General features: G+C 43.1%; 1 protein-coding gene across 1 annotated transcript in view; it reads right to left on the bottom strand.

Annotated features, from left to right (window-relative positions):
- kif1aa (kinesin family member 1Aa) overlaps positions 1-21,601 on the bottom strand; it is a gene marked incomplete at its 5' end in the record, with an annotated part of 122,369 nt that overhangs the window by 69,055 nt on the left and 31,713 nt on the right. Inside the window, 8 exon segments of the mRNA XM_084308731.1 lie at positions 1,811-1,890; positions 3,265-3,467; positions 9,734-9,921; positions 15,193-15,271; positions 16,503-16,581; positions 17,038-17,142; positions 18,764-18,841; positions 19,124-19,235. Of these exon segments, the coding sequence (XP_084164857.1) occupies positions 1,811-1,890; positions 3,265-3,467; positions 9,734-9,921; positions 15,193-15,271; positions 16,503-16,581; positions 17,038-17,142; positions 18,764-18,841; positions 19,124-19,235 (924 nt within the window).

The raw sequence follows: 21,601 nt of genomic DNA, 5'->3' as shown, positions 1-21,601 counted from the left end.
AAACCAAGTCCTCATATCAGTACTCTGTAATTGTGAGTATTCAAAACAAAGTCCTCATATCAGTACTCTGTATCTGTGAGTATTCAAAACCAAGTCCTCATATCAGTACTCTGTATTTGTGAGTATTCAAAACCAAGTCCTCATATCAGTACTCTGTATCTGTGAGTATTCAAAACCAAGTCCTCATATCAGTACTCTGTATCTGTGAGTATTCAAAACTAAGTACTCATATCAGCACTCTGTATCTGTGAGTATTCAAAACAAACTCTTTATATTAGGGATGTCCCGATCCGATCACGTGATCGGAATCGGCGTCGATCACGTGCTTTTCAGAGTATCGGGGATCGGGAAAAAATAATAATAAAAATCGGCAGTCAAAAAAAGAAAATTTTTATTCAACAAACAAGACCATGTCCACGTCTTAAACTCATACGGAGGCCTTAGTTTTGGTTTTAAATTACATATAATATATCATCATTAATGTATTTATTGTCACACAGAGCAGAATAATTTTCCACAACAAACACATTCCCCTTTAATTTTCACCGTTGCAACAAACACCCCTTTAATTTAGACGCTACACGCTACACGCGGCTCGACCACTTCACAACAACAACAGTACAACACGTCGCTCCCGAAACACGGTTAATATCCACTGACTTGAGCAGCTAGACTTAATGTCAGAGGTTTGGAACTAAGCATTTTAAAATAAGCCAGTTGCAATGTTTGCAAGGAGGACAGCCGGCTGGAGGCGAAGTTTTCCGACTAACTTTTGGAGGATAACGTTACGTGACTGAGGATTATTGTCGCCGTTTCAGACCAGAATGGACCATTACGTAAGTCGAACACTGAATGTATACTAATGTGCAAACATATATTGAAACTTTTAATATTTCTCATATGAAGCAGAAGCACATTTCTCGGGTGAATGTAATAACAAACGCCTCCGCGCTCGCGCCCCGCACTATAGGCAACAGATGGGCTTGTCTCGCTCTGCCAGTTTCTGACAAAAATGCGTCAAAATTGATTACTAATGTGAAAGATCGGATCGGAAACGATCGGATCGATAGATATTTAAAATCACATGCTCGGGATCGGATCGGAAGCAAAAAAAGGCGATCGGGACATCCCTACTTTATATCATTACTCTGTATCCGTGAGTATTTTTTTTTTCATCCACTTTTTCTCCCATTTTCTATTTTTTCTCCCATCCCAATTTGTCATATCATCCAATTCAACCCTCCCCTGTCTTTGAATGCTGTTTCATGCCTCCCACAAGCCGGCTGCAATGTGGACTAAGTCATACATACTCGAGGTAACAGCAGTCGCATCTTTCCACCTGCGCGGCTCGATCTTTCAGCGTCAGGGGTCTGGGCTTTGGAGGAGCCCCGCCCCGGTCGCTTCCTGATTCTACTGCGCAGGCGCACCAACCGACCTGTAGGAGTCGCTGTCCACAACGCCCGATCCCCACCCATCAGTTTCCCTCCCCCTAATACTGCCAATGTGTATTAGTGCGGACGACCAGCTAAACTGAAAGCAATGTGGAGCGCTGGGCTCGAACAGGGAGGCAAACCTGTTCGAGCCCAGTCTCCAGTATTTGTGGTGAGCGCCTTGCCCACTGCACCCACTGCATAATACTTGTGAGTATTCAAAACAAACTTTTCATATCAGTACTCTGTATTGGTGAGTATTCAAAACAGAAAAAAGCATTTCATATAAAAGTATTCTGTATTTTTGTACGACTAATAAAGAAACTTGAACTTGAACTTGAAGTACTCATACAAACTACAATAAAATCTAATCTTCTCACCTTTCCATCCTAATGGCTTCTGTTCGACGAAGCTTCTCCTCCCAAGTCTCATTGAGTTCAGCAATGATTTTCTCTGTTTCCTGATATTTCAAACGAGAGAAATTGTTATGCAAGACACGTCATTTGTGTGTTATGAAGGTTTTAGGTGATACAGTAATTGTTCATAGTGAATTAACTAATGAAACTAATGTCTGTGTTCCATGAGACCGGTGGGTTTCAAATGTGCTTTGAAGTCTGCCTTGAGATTTTGCTCAAATGTAAAGAAAGTCAATATCAAACAAAAGTATTAATGTTCCGCCTATAATACGACTTCCCCCAATCAAAGAACATTAATGTTCAGCCTATAATATGACATTCCCCAATCAAAGAATATTAATGTTCAGCCTATAATACTACTTCCCCAAATCAAGATATATGAATATTCTTCCTATAATACGACTTCCCCCAATCAATAAATATGAATGTTCAGCCTATAATACTACATCCCCCAATAAAATCAATCAATCAATCAAAGTTAATACATTCTGCTCCTTGGCCAGCAGCTGCTCATATTTTGCTATCATCATTCCATGATATATATTAATATATATAACATTTACAAGCAAGATTATTAGATGTGCCTTGGAATCTTCATTCCTGCATAAGTGTGACATGGGTTGAGAACCACGGCTTGGCCCAACCTTTGTAATCCGTGTGTAGGGCCGAAAGAACAGGAATGAAAATGTAACAAGAACTCAACTATACATTGATGATGTAGAAATACAACAAGTAAAGGACAAGTGTCCTAGGTAACAATATGTCTTGTAATTAGGGACGTTTGATATTGGCTTTTTTACCGATATCCGATATACCGATATTGTCCAACTCTTAATTTCTTATACCGATATCAACTGATACCGATATATGCAGGGTTTCCCCCCAAAGAAACGAAATAATTTCAGGTAAGTAACATTACATATCTCTCATGGAATTAACACAACATTATGCTTACTTTTGACAATAAAAGTATGCAGTGATGTGTTAATTTCACTGGATGCATTCAACAAGGCATTCTAAATGTAAACATTATCTGTGCATCTCCCCTTTTCTTCTCTCTCTCTCCCTCTGGTTCTCTCTCTCCCTTTATCTTTTCCCCTCTCTCTCTTTCCTTCTCTCTGCCTTATTTATTGTAATTTTTCATTGTATATTATTGCTACTGCACTTTTTTATTGTATTTACTTGCATGCATGTACATAACCTTGTTTTTGTTGCAGCCTCCCACCCCTCCCTTCCCTCAAAATGATTTAGCTTTTTGGTCAGGCTGCTTTTGTATATAAGAATTTGTTCTTACTTGCTTGCCTGGGTAAATAAAGGTTACATTTCTTTTTTTTAACCGATACCGCTAATTTCCGATATTACATTTTAATGACAATGACAATGGGTGAGATTGGGACACCCGGCGCTCCAGGCTTCACCTTCAACCTCTCGATGGCCTCCTCTGAGCCCGGGGTGAACATGATGCGGTCGTGGAGGCTGGCGATGGAGCCGGCGCGGCTGGACAGCGCCGTGAGAGACGGGGAGGGACTCATCCCTGTCATGGCATTGGTCACTGTGGAGAGATCATCCTTTTGATTGACTGCTTGGCGTTTATTGTTATTGTTCTTGTGATCGGACAGGTCTGTGTCGGGGGAAGGGAGGGGACACAGGGGGGAGCGTACAGGTAGACAGCGGAACGGGGGAGAGAGGCCAGCGTCAGGGAGGAGGTGTGAAACAAAACAGGGGGGATAAGCAGGACAGGTAAGGAGGAGAAGAGAAAGGGAAAATAAGAGGAGGAGAAGGAGGAGAAAGAAGACATGTAGCTTCAAACACATCTGTGGCTTCAAACACATCTGAGACACTGAGCCAAGTTTCACGGCGATTACAAGGTGGAATATTGCCAGCTTGAAGCCACACGCAACTTATATTAAGAGAATGCAACCGCATGGCCATTCAACCACTTGAGAAGAAACAGGGAAAAGCAGTCCCAGCCATCGAAACTCAAGCAAAGCATTACTGTAACTGAAGGGCCATTCAAAATAAAGAGGAAAAAAAGAGGAATATTGCCAAACATAATCTTTCATTCTAAGGATAATTCTTGCTCTAGAGAGGGTGAAGTCTAATTTAGATTGTCCATCTGGTTCTGCCCGGCAATAGAGTTTTAGAACAAGCACGAGTACACAATGACTCATTCGCCAAACGGTCTCTTTTCTGAACAGAACACTATGTCCGATTTCCTGTGCAGCAAGTTCCGTATTTCTAGATCAGATTACATCTAAAAGCTAAAAGCGAGATTCATTAACCGCTCTGCGAGCTACTGTAATAGCTACCGAATCCATTACCAAAAAAAAAAAAAGGAAATCCATTTCTATGGCGGTTGATGCGGTTTAACCGTGGAACAAAAGGCTAGAGTATGAAATTCTTTGATAGTCATTATTGTATTACCTTATTTGATCAGAATAACTCGGGGGGGGGGGGGGGGGTCAGGCTATACATACGTTCGATAGTAACAGATGATTCTATACACCAGGGGTCAGCAACCTTAGGCACCATTGGCACGCGGTTAAAATGGCACTTTGAATCAAAAAGGTTGCTGACCCCTGCTATACACATATGTAGTTTCATCCTAGTTTTGGCGCTTTGTGCTGCCGGCGGCCTCAGTGTTACATGACATTTTCAGCCCAGCAGGTGCTGCTATGACAACCAAGTGTGCCAATAAAAGTAGGACGGCATACCGGAATCACACACACCCATCAGTCAGGAGGACGCTATCGACTACCCAGAGATGGATCGCATAACGTCTCTGACACACTCAAATGAATAACCTCATATACTGAGGAAAGAATAACCAGAAAAACAATCCTGATTTATTTTGCACATAATCTCACACGGACGTCCGAAAACCCTAAGCGGTTTTGTACACATTGATTTATTTCATAGTAAAAGAGTTTGAATATGGCCACCGGTGATATTGAATCCTTGTGTTGTGTTAATTATAGCTCACTGAAATGACGAGGTAGCAGAATTTCTTCATCTACATCATTTCATGGAGCTGTAAATAAGAATCCAATGTCCCCGATGACATCCCCGGTGGCCATAATTCAAACTAATTGACCCGCAAATCAACTGTCAAACTAAATGAATGTGTGCAGAACAGTTTTTGGTGACGTGCCCCTTTAACAGTCGACGGCGACTCTGCGTTGCACCAGTCACTGTGCTCGCGAAAGTTTGCGTCATCTTCCTATGTTTATACGTAAGCCTTGTAAACATGAAGTAAGACATAATGAAGACCACACACCTCTATCAAAAATATCTTATTGGACGACGACATCGCCCAGAGGAAGAAATACGTTGGTGGTAAAATAGTCCCAATAAAATATGTCCAACTACAGAAGAGTGTGTGGTCTTCTCATCTACAGGCCAAATGACCTGCATCCTTTTTTTGGGTGTGTGCTCTTTGTTTCAGTCCTCTAAAAGCCCAGTCTTGCCAGCGGCCAGTAGGAGGCGATAGAGCGCGGCGTGTCACAAACGGACCCTCCCTTGCTCTACCAGAGCGAAGAGAGCTGAGCATGAGTCTCAGCCAGCTGTTGAGACCACAGTCTGTCACTACGCACACAATTCGTCTCGGAAATGGAAGAGCACTGATGTGCTCCCTGAGAGTAATTAAATACCTCATCAGGGGTGCCGAATCACACGGATTGTATCGTTTCGTTTGTTTGTTTTCGTTTCACGGTCGCTTGATTACGATCGCCTGAAGCACAATCCCAACAATGCTAAAGCTATAATAAAGCCATACATAATCTCTACAGCACCAGAATGTGGCATGCGTGACAAAGAAATATCAACATTAGAGCCAAGACATTGAAGCCTACATTTCACCTTTAAACCAACTACTGTATGAAAGAGTTAACCATACTCCATAAACAGTTGCTAATTCCATGTTTATAGAAATCAAAAATCCTTTAAATTTCTTTTAACAAACCAATCGGATGAACCAAATACCTTATGAATTTCAACAATAACGCGTTTGACCTTTATAACGTTGTGGTGCTGCAGAGAATATTCTGCGGTACAGAGCCAGGATCTACTATAAAACAATATAAGTGCTGACTGAGCTAAGCCGCCACAAGGAGAAGAGCAGAAGCAGGAGCCTTTTAGAAACACACATTTCAAACCGGCCACCTCGGTGCCAGAACCCGGATATTCTGAGAGAGGAGAGAGAACCACAGAGAGACAGAAGAAAGAGACAGGGTGATATATTTAGACTCAGTCGCTCAGAGTCCTCGCCCGCTGAACACCTGAGTGCAGTAGACAACACAAGGGCAATGTTGGTAGTGTCTAGATCCCATAGCCCGGAAGGATGTTTTAGTGGGAATCGTAAATTGTTTGACCAACATAATGTAACTTGTTGTAATTTTAATCTCAAAGGTTGTTTATAAACCTATCCCTTACCTTAAAGGTGCTGTAAGTGGTGTTTCTTTTTGTTAAAATAAGTGTTAAATAGCTCTACATTCCATACAGCCATCACTGATATAGAGTGTTTGGTCAGTAACATGGGTCTCCCAGTCCCTCTGCAGTAAACACAAAATAAATGTTCTGGTATCCCTTTCCATTTGATCCAATAAGGAGAGAGAACGGTAGATATTTTTACTTATTTCAAGAAATCTTGCCAAGCCAAATTGTGTTCTTACTGCATCTTATTTTTTTGTCAGACCATTTATGCAGTGTGGAGTTCTCTCTCCTGATTGGATAAAGTGGGAACGGGATACCAGACAATCTATTTTCTGTTTACTGCAGAGCAGGAGGGACTGGCCATGTTACTGACCAAACACTCTATACCAGTGATGGCTGTCGTAGTGTAGAGCTACTGTATTATTGTAACATGTAGACCACTTTTTTTTTTTCTCTCTTTTTTTACAAACAAGAAAATGCCACTTACAGCACATTTAACTCTCCCGCGACCTACAAATAAAAAATAAATGTTTTTTAACATCTTCTTCCGGCTTATATAGGATGTTGACACGACCACGTTCAATCCGTCAACGGACCCTTTTCATAGACCAGATATACAGCTGGGTAAACACAGCCACGGCGTAAATGGGTCTGTTTGATTTAGATAGTGCCAATGTGTCAGCATCGATGATAGTCAATGAAACAGACACAATATTAATGTCATCAGGTGCAGCTGTGTTTACCGGGCCGCGCCTGTGGAAAGGGTCTGGCGAGGGCAGATGCTCTCCGTGATAACGTGCCGTTCCTTCTCATTTTTGATCATGATTCCCTCGGACATACGTCACCTCCAGTTCACTCACAGGTTCAGCCGGGAAAGTGGGTATGAAGAAGTCCCCACTCTTGTGATTGCTTTCGCTTTCAACACGCACGCACACACGCGCACATAACAGTTTAGAGTGTGTGAATATGGAGAACAGAAGGAGTACTTGTGACTGTGAGCAGTGCTGGTGAGGAGAGAAGGGAGGGGATGTGTACATTACTATTGTGAGCAGTCTGTCATCTCTAGGGCTGTCCTCTCATTGTCAATTAATCCATTAATCGGTCAGTTGGGTCCTAGTCGACCAAGAATTAGTCAATTAGCCGTTTCTTAAAGCTTTTTACAAGTAGTTATTTGTAGTTATAAGTACATATCTGGTCATTGCGAGATTGTTTAAAGGGGAACTATCTTATAAATGGCCTTTTTCAGTGTTTAGCATTGTTTCCTAGCTATGTGGACTTATATTAATATGATCTATGTCTCTAATTCTCATATTGGCGCATTCTTCCAATTCTCCTCTCACAATATTCACCCTCACTGAACTGAGTCATCTGAAAATGTGATGATTTGTGATGTCAGAGAGACTCAGCTGCATGATAATGTGGCAGATGCCACCAGGCCACACAGTGGTTTAGGAGCCCAGCCTCAAAACGGCTCGAGATCTTGAGGTAGAAAAATGCTGTTTTTGAGGACTTGATTAGAAATACAAAACAATGAATTAAAAAAATATATAATTACAGAGGTGTTCCATAAACTCACAGGAATTGTGTAAAAGTGCCCAAATAGTGAAAGAAATGGTAAAATAGTTCCCCTTTAAGAGGTGCTTTTAGATTACTGTGATTAAACCAACTAATCAAATGTAGACTATTAGTTGACTTAAAGAGTCACTAAAGCCCACGGTCATTCTGCTGCCCCTAGTGGTTGATATTTTTACACTCATATGCAGACATCTCTGCCTAGAGAAGAAGTAAACTAATGTATAATTGTTTTACTTTCCCTTAACATATTGAATAAATCATACTAAATTATTGTTTCCCCCATATTTTTTTGTCTCTATGAATCTGTGTAGCCATGTTTATTCACTGTGTCCATGGAAACGATGATGAATGCAGCCATAAAGGTATGTTTTCCTTACGCAGAAAATATTATCTGTATACTTTGATAACTACATCACTGCATAACTCATAAATGTTCAGACAAGCTTAATAATTGGTTATTTGCGATACTCAGTATACACCCAATTCAAAACGTATTACCACATTTTCTTTTACATTTATTTGGTACTAATTTGTTTTGCAGGCGTAGAGGCAGCTCTGCATAGGAGTGTGCCTGCTGCATGCTGCCCCACCCCAATCTGTGATGTCTGGTGTGACAAAATTCACCATAAAATTATATTATCTTGAGCTAGATTTGATTAGGGGTTAGCTACTCGTATTACACATGTATAGTAGTTGGGTGAGGGAGAACCGTGTCATTTGTGCAGGCGTGGGATGTGTGGAGGGGAGGGGAGGTTTATGGACAGAATGGCAATAAAAGAGTTGTATTTCAGAGATAACAGCTGTGGTCAGAGACTAGAGAGGTACACAGAGAAGCACTCTTTACACTATGAGAAAGGAATTTTAATCAATGACACCTTGGCATTGTGAATGATCTCAGTCTCACCCTGGACCATCACTATGAGGGCAATGAATCACACATGCATGTAAGATGAACATGTTGAATACTGGGGTGGTCACAGAACAAAATGTTCTTAAACTTTAATTCTGGAGGTTAGACAGGTCACACGATGGGATCAACAGGGGGTGTTGGGAGACATTGATTGGGGTATATGGTCACATGACCTTCTATAGTGAGTGTAGTAGGAGGGACAGGATGAACAACCAAAACTTAAAGCTGAGACAGAACTTTGGGGAGATTGGAGGACGACCAGACCAGACCAGGACATAATGGGTGAAACTAACCTCTCTTGCGTTGCTTGTTCAGTGTTTATCAAGCTAGCTTAGGCCATTTAATATCACTTAATTAAGTTTCTCCAATACAATAATTATCTTGTCATCATATGTACATTATGTGTTAACAATCATTGTTAGTTATGGCATAACATCATTATTATTGTAAAATTGTCATATTGTAAACATCTTTGGAGGTACTATCTAAGTCTGTCTAGGGAAAGGAAATAGGTACTACTTTATAGTATGTCTGCACTTTATGTGCTCATTTCATCATTCATCCCTGTTGGGATGTTAGATCCTAATGTGATCCTGGGTGCAGTGCATACTATAACCTTTATCATGTTTTGTAACAGATTACAGAAATTCAAGAAGCCTATTGGAACGTGAGATTCTGATATGATTTGATTAATATATCTGTATTATTTTATCCCACTTTATGCTTTGCTCTTGCTGCTTGTTTTACACTGATTTTATGTCTTATTTCTTACTGATGTAAAGCACTTTGAACTGCAATCCCCTGTATGAAAGGTGCTATACAAATAAAGTTATTATTATTACTATGACATCACACATAGGGTGGGGCAGAATGTGCAGGAAAATGACCATAATATGTTTAATGACTCTAATGTCTTCAGTTGAGGACAGCCCTAGTGATCTCTGATAGAAAAGCGTATAAATTATACACACAATATGAACTGAGATAGAGAGGCTGACCAACGGACGGGTCCTTACGCTCGATGATGTCACCCAGGCCCTGGGCGAAGAGTAGCTCCTTGAGGCGCCCCACCTCCTCCTTCAGCTCACGCACCAGGCGATTGTTGGGGTCCTCGTTGATGACCGCGTTACAGCGGATCTGTTTGGCACGGTCTGCGTACCTGTGGAGGAAGACATGAGCATCATGAGAACAATAAGCAAGACACTATACACACACACACACACACACACACACACACACACACACACACTGACCCCACAACACACTATATACACACACTGACCCCCCAACACACTATATACACACTGACCCCCCAACACACTATATACACACTGACCCCCCAACACACTATATACACACTGACCCCCCAACACACTATACACACACTGACCCCCCAACACACTATACACACACTGACCCCACAACACACTATATACACACTGACCCCCCAACACACTACACACACACTGACCCCCCAACACACTATACACACACTGACCCCCCAACACACTATACACACACTGACCCCACAACACACTATATACACACTGACCCCCCAACACACTACACACACACTGACCCCCCAACACACTATACACACACTGACCCCACAACACACTATATACACACACTGACCCCACAACACACTATACACACACACTGACACCACAACACACTATATACACACTGACCCCACAACACACTATACACACTGACCCCACAACACACTATATACACTTACACCACAACACACTATACACACACTCTGGCCCCACAACACACTATAGACACTGACACCACAACACACTATATACACACTGACCCCACAACACACTATATACACACACTGACCCCACAACACACTATACACACACACACTGACCCACAACACATATACACACACACTGACCCACAACACACTATATACACACTGACCTTGCAACACACTATATATACACACTGACCCCACAACACACTATATACACACACTGACCCCACAACACACTATATACACACACTGACCCCACAACACACTATATACACACTGACCCCACAACACACTATACACACTGACCCCACAACACACTATATACACTCTGACCCCACAACACACTATATACACACTGACCTGCAACACACTATACACACTCTGACCCCACAACACACTACACACACTGACCTGCAACACACTATACACACTCTGACCCCACAACACACTATACACACACTGACCCCACAACACACTATATACACACACTGACCCCACAACACACTATATACACACTCTGACCCCACAACACACTATACACACACTGACCCCACAACACACTATATAGACACTGACACCACAACACACTATATACACACTGACACCACAACACACTACACACACTGACCCCACAACACACTATACACACACTGACACCACAACACACTATATACACACTGACACCACAACACACTACACACACTGACCCCACAACACACTATATACACACACTGGCCCCACAACACACTATATACACACACTGGCCCCACAACACACTATATACACACACTGGCCCCACAACACACTATATACACACACTGACCCCACAACACACTATATACACACACTGGCCCCACAACACACTATATACACACTGACATATGCTCAACAAACAGACACACACATACCACACACGCACATAGACACACACACTAACCCCACAACACGCTATATACACACACACACATATAGACCACTCAACAAACAGACACACACATGCACACACACACGCACACACACACACTGACCCCACAACATACTATACACACACACATATAGACCACTCAACAAACTGCCAGACACAAACACACACGCACACACACTGACCCCACAACTATATACACACGCGCACACACACACACACACACACACACACACACACACACACACACACACACACACACACACACACACACACACACACACACACACACACACACACACACACACACACACACACACACACACACACACACACACACACACACACACACACACACACACACACACACACACACACACACACACACACACACACCCGACACAGTTATTAAGCTACGGTCTCGGCTACCCCCCCGAGATATTCCTCCGCTTTAGCCATCGACCAAAAAGATCGACGTTCATCGCCCTTACACAGCACAGATAATCTTGCAGGGAAGACTAGCGTAGGCCTCAGGCCCAATTTCCATAGCCTGGCCATGACCACTTTGTATTCGCCTCTCTGTGTTTGAACCTCCGGCGTAAAGTCTTCGAAAATGGCCACTTTGTGATTGCCAAGACTGAGTTCACCTCTCCTGGCACGGGCCGACCGCATGATGTAGCCTGTTTAGCTTAACAATGATGGGCCTCGGCCCCTTTTTCCCTCCAGGACTGGTCTTGCCCGCTCTGTAAACCGACTCGCACACAGGTGGGCTGGGGAGGACATCCTCCCCCAGGATCTTTTGCAACAACTCCGGCATGGTCTCCGAGGGACGACCTCCCTCACTGCCCTCCGGGACACCAACGATCCTGATGTTGTAACGCCTCTCCCGGGACTGCATTTCAACAATTACCGTCTGGAGTTTGGAAACGTCAGCCTGCCTAGCCAGCAGGGAGCTCTCCAGACACGCCATCCTCTCGCCCTGTTGCGAGGCCTCTGCCGTTAGCGAAGCTAGTTCGTTAGCATTAGCCGTGGAGGTAGCGTGTAGTGACTCCATCTTCTCTCTCAACGGGTCGACCGCCAACCTAATTTCCTCCGTCACTGCCCGATGAAGAGTATCAAAGAATTCCGCCTGTGCTTTTTTTTGCGCGTCAGTGAAGCGTACTTCAAAGTCTGCATGGAGTTTGGTCATGACCGAGAGAACAGCTTCACTTATTTCACTGATTTCGGGTGAAGGCGAGGATGGTTTCGGTGATAGTTTGCCGGCCGGCGTACTCATGGCTCGGGTCTCCATTAACACCGCAAAAAGTTGAAAAAAGTTGACGAAAGTAGTTGACACTCGACGAATCAACAAGAAAATCAATAACAAATAAAAATTAAATAAAGACTAATGGGGTGAAAAGTGTATTTTAGCACGTTAGTAGGGAGCTCTCGTGAAACACGTCCTACTCCATGAATGCCTGGCTCCGCCCCCCCAACTGTGTAGCTTTCTATGGGGTGGTGGGGGTTTTGGTTGAGGTAAGAGAGGCTTGAGTTAGTCCATGGAAAAATACTTACTTGAAAATATTATTTCATTTTGGATGTATGGAAGTGCTGTATGCTTGCTCAATGCTCTTGCATTGAGATGCTGATGCTGATAATAATTCACGTGAGATCCGGGCACTTAGCGGAGAATAGGCTGCAATTGGTCGAAATACGTCACGTGGTGTCGGTGAAAGAGGTAAACAGGAAGTTGCTGGGAATTTGACAGCAGAGAAGGGACGAGAGGGAACTGGTGAGTGGATGTGAGAGTAAGCTAATTGTTTTCAGAACGATAGTAGTTGATGTGCTGGTTATTGACTGTTTGTGTGATTTGTTTCAAGGTTTGTAACCTGTTGGAGAAAATAAAAAAAAAGCTTCGACAACTGAGTGGCACCCTGTCCATCCCTTCACCCCAGCTGCGGGCGTATAGCAGCACAGTAACTAAGTTACTATTTTTCAGTAACTAGTACAACACTGCCGATATCGGTTCTGGCCCTGTGGCCCATAGACTATAGTAGCTAGCTGTATCTATTGTTTACACTTGAAATGTGTATTTTATTTAGTGTGCATTTTTATTTTGTCACAATATTATTTGGCTTAAATATAAAAAAAAATATATAGAAAATAATTATTAACACTTTGAGTGCCAACGACGAGATTTCTTGTTAGTTCATGCCAACCGTTGAGTGCCAACGAGACGAGAGATCTAGTTTTTGATCGTTTTTTTTTTATTAGCGATTTCCATTCATATTTCATCAATCTAGCCTCCCGTTACCACTGGAACTCTCTCTGAGCTCCATTGGGAAAATACCGCCCCCTATCATCTCTCCGTGTGGTACTGCACCCCTTTGGATTGGATTGAATGAAACGCATGGGGGAAAAAAATCCTGCTTCCACATTTTACTTCTCAGGCATGTAACTCGAGCCGATCGGATTCATTGTGGACCATCAGAACAGCGTGGAATCGATGTTTCGACCACCCAGCGTTGGATCAATAAACGATCTGAGGTAAGGAATCTATTTGACCAGTCTTCGGATAATCAGAGCTTTTTTCACAGAGATATCAACGTGGGCCCTATGTGTGTGTGTGCGTGTGTGTGTGTGTGCTGATCAGGAAATGGATAATCGATTTTTCAGCCCGCTTCTATAGCGTGCATAAGTACACATATACTATCGATAATCTAGCGTTTATTTGAAAACTATTAATAAATAGGCAGAAAAACGACAAAGTTTTTTGTGTATTCCAGTAAAGGGCGATTATCACAGAATCTTCTGAAATTTTCTGGAACTTCCATAAAACAAGCGTATTTTCAAAATGGTATAAAACGGAAATGAACCGATTAAAAAACAATCCGTTTCGACAATGTTGACTGCAAACAAGTCATTGATAAGCGACGGCCATATTATACACATAGCCATAATTTAAGATATAGTTTATGCGTTATGCGCAAATATGAGAGCTCTATCATTGAAGCGGGTGGTGGCACGCAACAGGGTTCTGGGGCACTGGACCCGTGGCACGGAAAGTGTTAATACATTTTTTTAATGCATTTTTTAATAAAAGAACATTTATAATTTATTTTTTGGCATCCTCTGTTATTTTACCCACGCAACGCCACTGAACATACTATATACACACACACACACACACACACACATATAGACCACTCAACAAACAGCCACAGACACAAACACACACGCACACACTGACCCCCCTCCCCCTCCTTCAACACGCGCTGCACTCTGCACCTCATTATACAGTTCTGCAGTCTAGCGCTGCAGCTGCAACTTTTGAAGGGTGTTTGAAGAATGAAGCGGCACAAGCCACACAGGAGGAAACATCATCTGCTGTTACGCAACACTCCTTCAACGCCCTTCACTTCCACATTCAGCTGCAGGATGAGAAGACCTGAGCTGTCTGTTCTTAGTGATGTATGCTATCTGTGCTGAAAGTTGGTAGTGCTGTATGGTACCTGTGCTGAATGTTCGTAGTGCTGTATGCTACCTGTGCTGAAAGTTGGTAGTGCTGTATGGTACCTGTGCTGAATGTTCGTAGTGCTGTATGCTAGCCTACATGTGCTGAATGTTATTAGTGCTGTATGCTAGCCTACCTGTGCTGCATGTTCTTAGTGTTGTATGCTAGCCTACCTGTGCTGCATGTTCGTAGTGCTGTATGCTAGCCTACCTGTGCTGAATGTTATTAGTGCTGTATGCTAGCCTACCTGAGTGTGCTCAGAGTCTCATCATAGTTGATGTCCGCTGGGCTCAGGGCAGCCACCATAGCAGTGCGAGAGTTCCCCCCTGTAAGAAGCAGTTGGAATATGTTGGAATGCCGGAAGTCAAGTTCAATCAGAAAGTGTTTTTTCGGGGCGCCCCAGTGGCAAACCACATAGCGCGCTCAGCCGACCCGGGTTCGACTCCCGAACCCGTCGTTATTTGCCGAATGTCTTCCCCCCACTCTGTCTCCCATTCCTCCTCTGTCTCTCTCTACTGCACTGCCCAGTAGCAATAAAGTGATAAAACGCCAAAAAATACATCTTTGAGAAAGTGTTATTTCACTGTCTGTTTCTTTACAGTCAAAGGCTTATAATTTTTTTAATAAAAAAATAGGAAAGAGAAAAAGAATAAACATGAACAATTGAAACAGAGGAAACCAGACAATGGTAGACAGAGGGAATGATGATACAGTGTGTGTGTGTGTGTGTGTGTGTGTGTGTGTGTGTGTGTGTGTGTGTGTGTGTGTGTGTGTGTGTGTGTGTGTGTGTGTGTGTGTGTGTGTGTGTGTGTGTGTGTTCTCTGTGTGTGTGTGTGTGTGTGTGTGCGTGTGCGTGTGCATGTGCGTGTGTGTGTGTGTGTGGGGGGGGGGGGGGTTCTCTGTGTGTGTGTGTGTGTGTGTGTGTGCGTGTGCGTGTGCATGTGCGTGTGTGTGTAGGTGTGTGTGTGTGTGGGGGGGGGTTCTCTGTGTGTGTGTGTGTGTGTGTGTGCGTGTGCGTGTGCATGTGCGTGTGTGTGTGTGTGTGTGAATGTTGCATACCGTTAGCCTCATACGATAATTGCCAAGTAATTTTTCAAGATTTTGGGAAAAGAAGAAAAAACTAATTTTCCAGCAAATGTGTAAGAGTTTTTAATTTATATTTAGAAAATAAATTCCACAAGGTGTATCAATAATTTTGCAAAAATACAAAAACAACCATTGCGTAACAAAATAAGGTGACTTTTAAACAAAATATGTTGTGACTCTTACATACACTAAGGCAGTTGTTTGCCTAAGTCATGCGATCGCCATCTGTGTATGTAATGTTAAAATGCACACGAGTGAGTTAGGCAGATGGGGATTTTTGAACGTAACAAGCGTTCTGATTGGCTGAGGACAGAGGCACTAAGCCAGGGCGATGCAGCAGTGTGAGGAAATTACAGTCTCAATTTGGCCAAAACATTTCTTTCTTTAATTTTAAACAATTATCGTTTGAGGCTAACACTACAACTCAATCAAACTGTCAAATATTATAAACATTTCATAAAGATCTCATACCCAAATTCTCCCTCAGCAGCCAGGTCAACACAGAGTCTCTGTACGGGATGAAGCTCTCGACCTTCTTCTTCTTTTTATTCTGTGGGCCAAATACAAACCATTAGACCTATCTCAAGCCACACCCCCTTTTCTTGATCCTCCAAACACAACTGTTGCTTTCCTCTGACAAACTTTGGAGGATCAAGAGGGCGAGGTTTGAGATACTGTAGGTCAATTAGACCAGCCGTTAACCTCAGTTTCTCCATATTATGGAGAAGAGGCTTATTTTATTCTTTATTCTTTATTCTTTATTCTTAGGCTTATTTTTATTCTTATTCATGACTTGTTTTGTCTACCTAAATGTTTACTGTTTACTGTGAGCGATTTGTAATGCAAAATTTCCCTCGAGATGAATAAAGTATTTCTATTCTATTCTAAGAGCTATGGAAGTATATGCAGCAATTACAACCAATTACCTTATTGGGTGCAGAATCCTAAAGGGGAGTAGACAAACAAAATGTATGTAAATTCCTTTGTCCTTTGTGAAACAGTACACAGAAATACTGAGAAAAGTAAAGACAAGATATCTCTGTAATACCTCCGCCAATGCAGAGATGACCTTCCCCAGAGTGGTCAGAGATTTGTTGATGTTCGCTCCTTCCTGTGAAGAGCAATGGATTTCCATAAAAGCTAAACATAGGAGAATTAAATATGCTTCAATATGTTATTGTTTTTATCCTTCAGACTATCGACTGTTTTTTATTTATTTTTTTATCAAGGTTTTTTTATTTTCCTTCTTTCTTTTACATGAAATATAAAACAAAACGTGACAACACAATACAATAATAATAATAATAATAGATATGACTTCACAGGACAATAACAATACTAACAATAACAATAATGACAATAGAATAACAAAAATAATAAATACAGACGCTAAAACCTAAATAAAAAATTCAATTATATTACTACAGACACCATAACAGACATAAAAATACATTTCACTCTATGAATTGCCCTCCTGAGGTTTTCTCTGTTTGTTTTTTCCTATTAACACAATGGGGACGAACAACGGATATCTCTGTGTTTCGATTCCACCCGTTGTGGACAGAAGCACGGATATATCCGTGGCAAGTTCTTATTGATTTTATTCCATTTTAATAACCTATTCAAGGTCGCCGAGCGGCACTGCAGATTTACCCTACTCGTTGAATTCGAGAAGGTGCAATACCGGCCAGATCCTCTTAGGGGCGCTATCGCGATAATGCAGTGTGCCCTGTGGCTGAACGGATCATTATTTCTTTTGACTTTCAATGGAGATTTCAGTTAGCAGGATTCTAGATGTGTAGCCTGTACCTTGGATTACGTTTTGCATCGCAGATTTCACCATGCAATAAGGGATTTATCATCAGCCAATGGACATATCGATCTACCAGATGGCGATCGATAACGGGGAAATGCTCGGGGGGATCCCACCGGACCACGGTAAGCTCTTTTTCACGCAAAGTACAGCCCAATCGGGAATTGTTATGATACTCAACCAGGCGTTCGGCCTATGAGGCTAATGAGGCTAACGCGGTTATTGGTAATCAATAATCAGAAACGACGTCCCCCGCACCCCCACCCCCCCCACCCTTTCATGCATACATGCTTGAGAATCGTGCCGATCATATGCAGTTTGAGTTTTAACTGTAGCATATCTATAACCGAAATGCCATTGGATTTAACGTTATTAGCTATTAGCCCTGTATCTCGGCTTCCAGGAAATATACTAGACCAAATCAGGTATAAGGCTTATATTCACAGCACTATAAAATGAGAATGTATTGATGAAATATTTTTTTCTTTAAGCCATTTTGAAGGGACGGTTTATGGTCTCATTTGACAATGAGAATGGATAGATAGCAATACTATAAAGTATAGATTTAGCTCTACAAACAGCCCCACGTCTGTTTACATTTCCTGGTCCTCTTGAGATTAATTAGACTCATCCCAGTGGCCGCCAATGTGTTAAGGTTTTGTGGCAGTTTCCCTTTTCTTCGCTGAGGCTTAAACTCAGGGGAAACCCACTCAGCCAAGTACCAAACTGTGATAATAGACTATGCAAATAAACTTCACCTGAGTTTTTCAAATGCATGCCATTCCCCTTTAACTACAAATAAATGCAACATCACTCATCTCAAGATCAGAAAAATCGACCAACTGGAAGATTTGTGTGTAAAGCCAGAGCTTTTCCCTCTAAATCTGCTCAGGGGAGACAGGAAGAGTAACATCCTCACCTTCAGCCTGGTTCCCTTAGCCCCTGTGGAGTCGGCCCTCTCACTGCCGGCCAAATCCACAAGACTGATTTTGCTGACCTGCAACGGAAAACCCAATAAGATGAGCCGAAATACATGAGCTGACAATAACCCACACTGAAGCCATCCATCCTCCCCGCGGTGACAGTTTTCATCACACATCCTCAAAATGTCGCATTATCATTATGACCTCTAGGGGGATCGATGAGTTCCTGTTTACGATGGGATTCAGGCCACAGTCATCAATCAAGCCTGTGCATAATAAACGCCAAATGGAATGTTTCATATGGAATTAGTCGCTCCCCACAGGTTTGAACAAGCCCTGCTGCTGCTACACTGTACCTTTTCGGAGGTGTTGTCACTTTCAGCATCGTGGCGTTTCTGGGTGAAGATGATGTTGAAGACTGCATGCGAGCGACTGCTGCTCTCGTTCATGTTGGTAGCAGCCACGGTCCTGTGGAGGGGAGGATGAAACCAGGTACATCACCAAAGCATGATGTATAACACCAGTGAAATACATAGACGGTACACTCCAATCAGACAATAATCAGGATATAACAACATGGAATATGAAACATGTTTGAAATTATAATTGATCTGTTTGACTATGGTTCGCCCTACCCTCCCCCACCACCTTTATCATACAAAGAAAGAAACATCCTCTAAGCGCAATGTGGGTTCGCTTTGTTTCAAAGGTGATTTATCTTATTTGTGTCGAGATTATAAACAATATTGAAGCATTTGGTAAATGGTGCATTTATATAGTGCATTTATCCAACGCGTTTTACAATTTGTTCCTCACATTTGACCCATTCACTCACCCATTTAGTCACCCATTCACTCACACATTCACACACACACTGATGGCGGAGGCGACTATGTAATAAGACGACTGAGCCACTGTCGCCCCACATTTGTGACTAGTTATTGTAGAGGTAATTTTTTCTTCTAAAAAATACCTGGTACAGCGCAAACAATCATAGGCCCAATATGAATGAATGAGTTTATTTATTTCGAACATAAATTTTAAACAAATGAAATAAATTTAAATATGCTTAGAAGTAGTGCTTGAATCATAATCAACAGGAATGGATGTGGAACAAACCTATAATTACGCCCTCTGTCACCACTGCTACAGAAGAAACACTGCCTACACACAAACCCCCACCGTAGAAGTGTACTGGGTAGGAATGAATTGCAATGATAAATTATACGATACGAGTTTAATCATTAATTGTTTCTCATTAAGTATTACCCAGGGGGATACATATTAATTAAAACTCTTTCATTTGGGCTAGATGGTTGTTGGTGACGGCGTTACACAATGGTCTAATTTCATGGTATTGTTATGTCCTGTTATGCTACGTATAGGTTGTGACATACTAGCAGTTACATTGTAGGCTACTGTGCCTTTAATAGACGGGCGTGGTTAGCGCTCAAGGTAGGGCTGGTGTTTGTAACCTAAGAGTCAGTCGAATAAAGTAATGAAACCACACGGTCGTGTGTTCATTGTCTCAACATAATAATTGGCGAACGAGGATGGCTGATTTCGTTTTACCACCGCCACCACCGTTTCTACCTGTTCCCGGTGACCCAGCGGTTCCATGGGTTAGATGGCTAACGTCATTGGAGGACTATTTATTGGCGTTGGGACTGGAGGATCTGGAAGAAGCTAGGAAGTGCGCACTTCTGCGACACTGCCTCGGACAGGAGGGGCAACGGATTTCTGCTACGCTTACATTAGCCGACGATCAGTACTCTACTGCTACCGAGGCTCTGAAGTCGCATTTTAGCTCGGGAAGAAGCCGTCGGATGTACCGGTTTGAGTTCCGCCAGAGAGCACAGAGGTCTGGTGAGACTGTTTCGCAATATGTGTCTGCCCTGCGGGAGCTAGCCAAGCATTGTGATTTTAGGAACTTGGAGGATGGACTCATAGTCGACCAGCTGATTGAAAGAACATTGTGTGCTCAACTGAGGGAGAGACTGTTATTAGAGCCGGACGCCATGACACTAGCTGATGCAGTAGTGATTGGAAAACAGTTGGAGACAGCTATCTCTGAGGCGCGCAAGTTTTCCCGCGCGGTGCATGAGCCTGTGACGTCACCTCCACCCGGAGTTCAGAACGTGGCCCAGGAAGCAGCTGGCGCAGACGGTGACAACTTCGATGTGCAGAGAGTGGCAGACAGGGCGCCGAGGGAGAGGGAGAATGGACAAAGGCGTTGTGGTAACTGTGGCTCCCCTAAGCATGCAACCAGGGACCTGTCCTGCCCTGCTCTAGGCAAGCGCTGCCGTAACTGCAACAGGGTTAACCATTTTGCGCGCTGGTGTCGCTCTCCTCCTGATCACGCACAGTCTGGGGCTGTTCCCATCAATACAGTACAAAGCCCACAGGCCTCATTCAGTCATTGCACATGTCGTGTGGGTGGGGCCTCCATACCACTCCTCGTGGACACAGGGGCTAAAGTGTCGCTCCTGAATAAGTCCACTTATGACCGGCTCTTCAGTCACGTGCCGTTGACTACAGCAGCAAACGCCCTGTCGGGGTATGGCCACGCCCCGATCACCACTTTAGGGGTAGCCTGCCTACCTGTGGAGTACAAAAAGAGACACATCCCTGACACCGAGTTCTACATCACACGGAGAGGGGCTAACATCATGGGGCTAGACCTGTTTCATGCTCTGGACTTCACATTGACCGACGCTGGGGGTCTACGCGTCCTGCAGGTCACCGCGTCCTGGCCTGACCATCACCCGACACTGTTCGAAGGCCTGGGCTGTATGACTGGATTTGTGCACCAGCCCTCGGTGGACACGTCTGTC

The sequence above is a fragment of the Notolepis coatsorum genome (assembly GCF_963971535.1).
Source record: "Notolepis coatsorum genome assembly, chromosome: 2".
Taxonomy (NCBI): domain Eukaryota; kingdom Metazoa; phylum Chordata; class Actinopteri; order Aulopiformes; family Paralepididae; genus Notolepis; species Notolepis coatsorum.
The sequence above is the reverse complement of the archived record's forward strand: the minus strand, read 5'-3'. Positions and strand labels throughout refer to the sequence as shown.